Consider the following 2,500-nt stretch of genomic DNA (forward strand, 5'->3'; position numbering starts at 1 on the left):
AAAAGTATATAATCACATCAAAATCTCAAGCCCCAAAATAATACATAATTAATTCAAAACAATGTGGAAAAATAAGGATTACATTTGACAGAGAAGTAATCTGAATGCTTAAAGGATTAGGGTCACAACAGGATAAAATACTAGTTTCAAATACTTTGTATACATATCTGTATTTGCTAAAAGCATATTATCTAAACACACACACACACATACATGCACACTCCCAAAGATGACTATAAAATCATATAAATATCTATTATATATAATTGTAAATCAAATTTGATGGACAGCACCACATGACTGGCTCCCGTGCCGGTGGCACATAAAAAGCATCATTCGAGCATGATCATTGCCAGGGCCGCTGACTGGCTCCCATGCCAGTGGCACATAAAAGCACCATTCGAGCGTGATCATTACCAGCGTTGCTTTACTGGCATGTGGAAAATCAACATTCAAGCGAGGTCATTGCCAGTGCCGCTGGACTGGCTCCTGTGCAGGTGGTACATAAAAAACAGCATTTGAGCATGGCTGTTGCCAGTACCGTGTGACTGGCCCTCGTGCTGGTGGCACATAAAAGCACCCACTACACTCTCGGAGTGGTTGGCATTAGGAAGAGTATCCAGCTGTAGAAGCTATGCCAGATCAGATTGGAGCTTGGTGCAGCTATTCTGGCTCGCCAGTCCTCAGTCAAAACCGTCCAACCCATGCCAGCATGGAAAGCGGACGTTAAATGATGATGATGTAAACAATGGTTTTTAGAAAATCTCCTTGCTATCCCTTTTATCAGAACAAAAATCAGATAATGTTAACCTTTTTTTGTTACTATATTTCCGTTGATAAAATACATTGCTATTGTTTCAATTAATCATGAAAATAATGAAAACTTTAGTAAAAAAAAGACTCGAAGAAAGAGTAAATGGTGTGTGCATTTAATTGGTTAAAGATGACTGCCACAAATTTAACCGTAACTAAAGTTACATATGAAAACAGTTGACTATTTTTACATGTTAAATTATCCAACAACATTAAAATGGCATTGATCAACTGTTTCCACATTCATTTTCCAGTTATCAATGACATCATATGTAACCTTGGATCCAGAACTCATAACAGGCAGGGTTGTTACTCCCATAAATAGCTAAAATGCTCCATGCTGTCCAGACAATTTTTTTTGTTGATTTCTAGAAATATCTTTTGTTCTGATTTTTTTAACTTCTATTTCAGGATGGCATATTTTGACTGCAAGGGTGTTATGTTAACAGTTGGCCAGTTATTCTCTCAGATCCAGTCTCACTATTTCTATCAAGCTATTCAGCAAGCATATGTCCTTGTATTAGGTCTTGATGTTCTTGGAAATCCTTATGGATTAATCCGAGATTTTACCCAGGGATTAGGAGATCTTTTCTATGAACCCTTCTTGGTAAGACAACATTTTTATACTCACTTTTGTACTCTACTGAAATATGAATATATCACTTGTATTCATTTTTATTTTTTTTATATCTCATTTAGTAAGCTGTAGTATTGTTGGTATTGGGTTTCTAATCGGGCAACCAGTGATTCATGACATTTCTGATTATGAATATGACATAGGAGTGGTTGAGAAACACTCTGTGTGTGTGTTTGAGCATCTATATATTAATACACTGTGCCCAAATGCATTATGTTTTCATGTGGTTAGGTGAAGGGAGAGGTAAAGAGCTAGAGAAAAGAAGGGAGAGAGAAGTGTTAACGACACAAGGTAGAGGGAAAGTAATAGTTATTACATAGTTAAAAAGTTAATTGGAAGAGAGATATGTAGAGAAAAAGTGTTAGAAATACAATGTTTAGCAGAGGGATGATGTTCTGGTGGTGAGGTTGAAGAAATACAGATAGAGAGAGAGGGGAAGGGCAGTTATATTAAGAGTGAGAGGCAGATAAAGTGTGAGTAGTGACACTTATGTCAGCCTATGCATTATGCTGTCACATGGTTAGTGCAAGTTGGAGGTGAAGAGAAAGAGAGAGAAAGGGAAGTGATAACAGTGTGAAGAGGGGAATTACATGGTCCAAACGGCTACAGTAGAAGAAACTTGTCCCAGGTGTTACACAGTAGGACTGAACTTGGAACCATGTAGTTGGGAAACAAACTTCTTACTACACATTCACAAATATATACATATATATATATCGGTGCAAGCATGGCTGTGTGGTAAGAAGCTAACTTCCCAACCACATGGTTCTGTGTTCAGTCCCACTGTATGGCACCTTGGGAAAATGTCTTCTACTATAGCCTTGGACCGACCAAAGCCTTGTGAGTGGATTTGGTAGATGGAAACTGAAAGAAGCCCATCGTATGTGTGTGTGTATATATATATATATATATATATATATATATATATATATATATATATATATATATATATATATATATATATATGTGTGTGTATGTGTATATGTGTGTGCGTGTATGTATGTATGTGTGTGTGTCTGTGTTTGTCCCTCCCATCACTGCTTGACAACT

The 2,500-nt window shown here is 37.0% G+C and overlaps 1 protein-coding gene across 1 annotated transcript in view; it reads left to right on the forward strand.

The window, feature by feature from the left end:
- Positions 1-2,500, forward strand: part of LOC106878713 (intermembrane lipid transfer protein VPS13A) — a 124,672-nt gene that overhangs the window by 109,099 nt on the left and 13,073 nt on the right. Inside the window, 1 exon segment of the mRNA XM_089339585.1 lies at positions 1,162-1,420. Within this exon segment, the coding sequence (XP_089195711.1) occupies positions 1,162-1,420 (259 nt within the window).

This window comes from Octopus bimaculoides, chromosome 22 (genome assembly GCF_046866305.1).
Source record: "Octopus bimaculoides isolate indiv1 chromosome 22, ASM4686630v1, whole genome shotgun sequence".
NCBI lineage: Eukaryota > Metazoa > Mollusca > Cephalopoda > Octopoda > Octopodidae > Octopus > Octopus bimaculoides.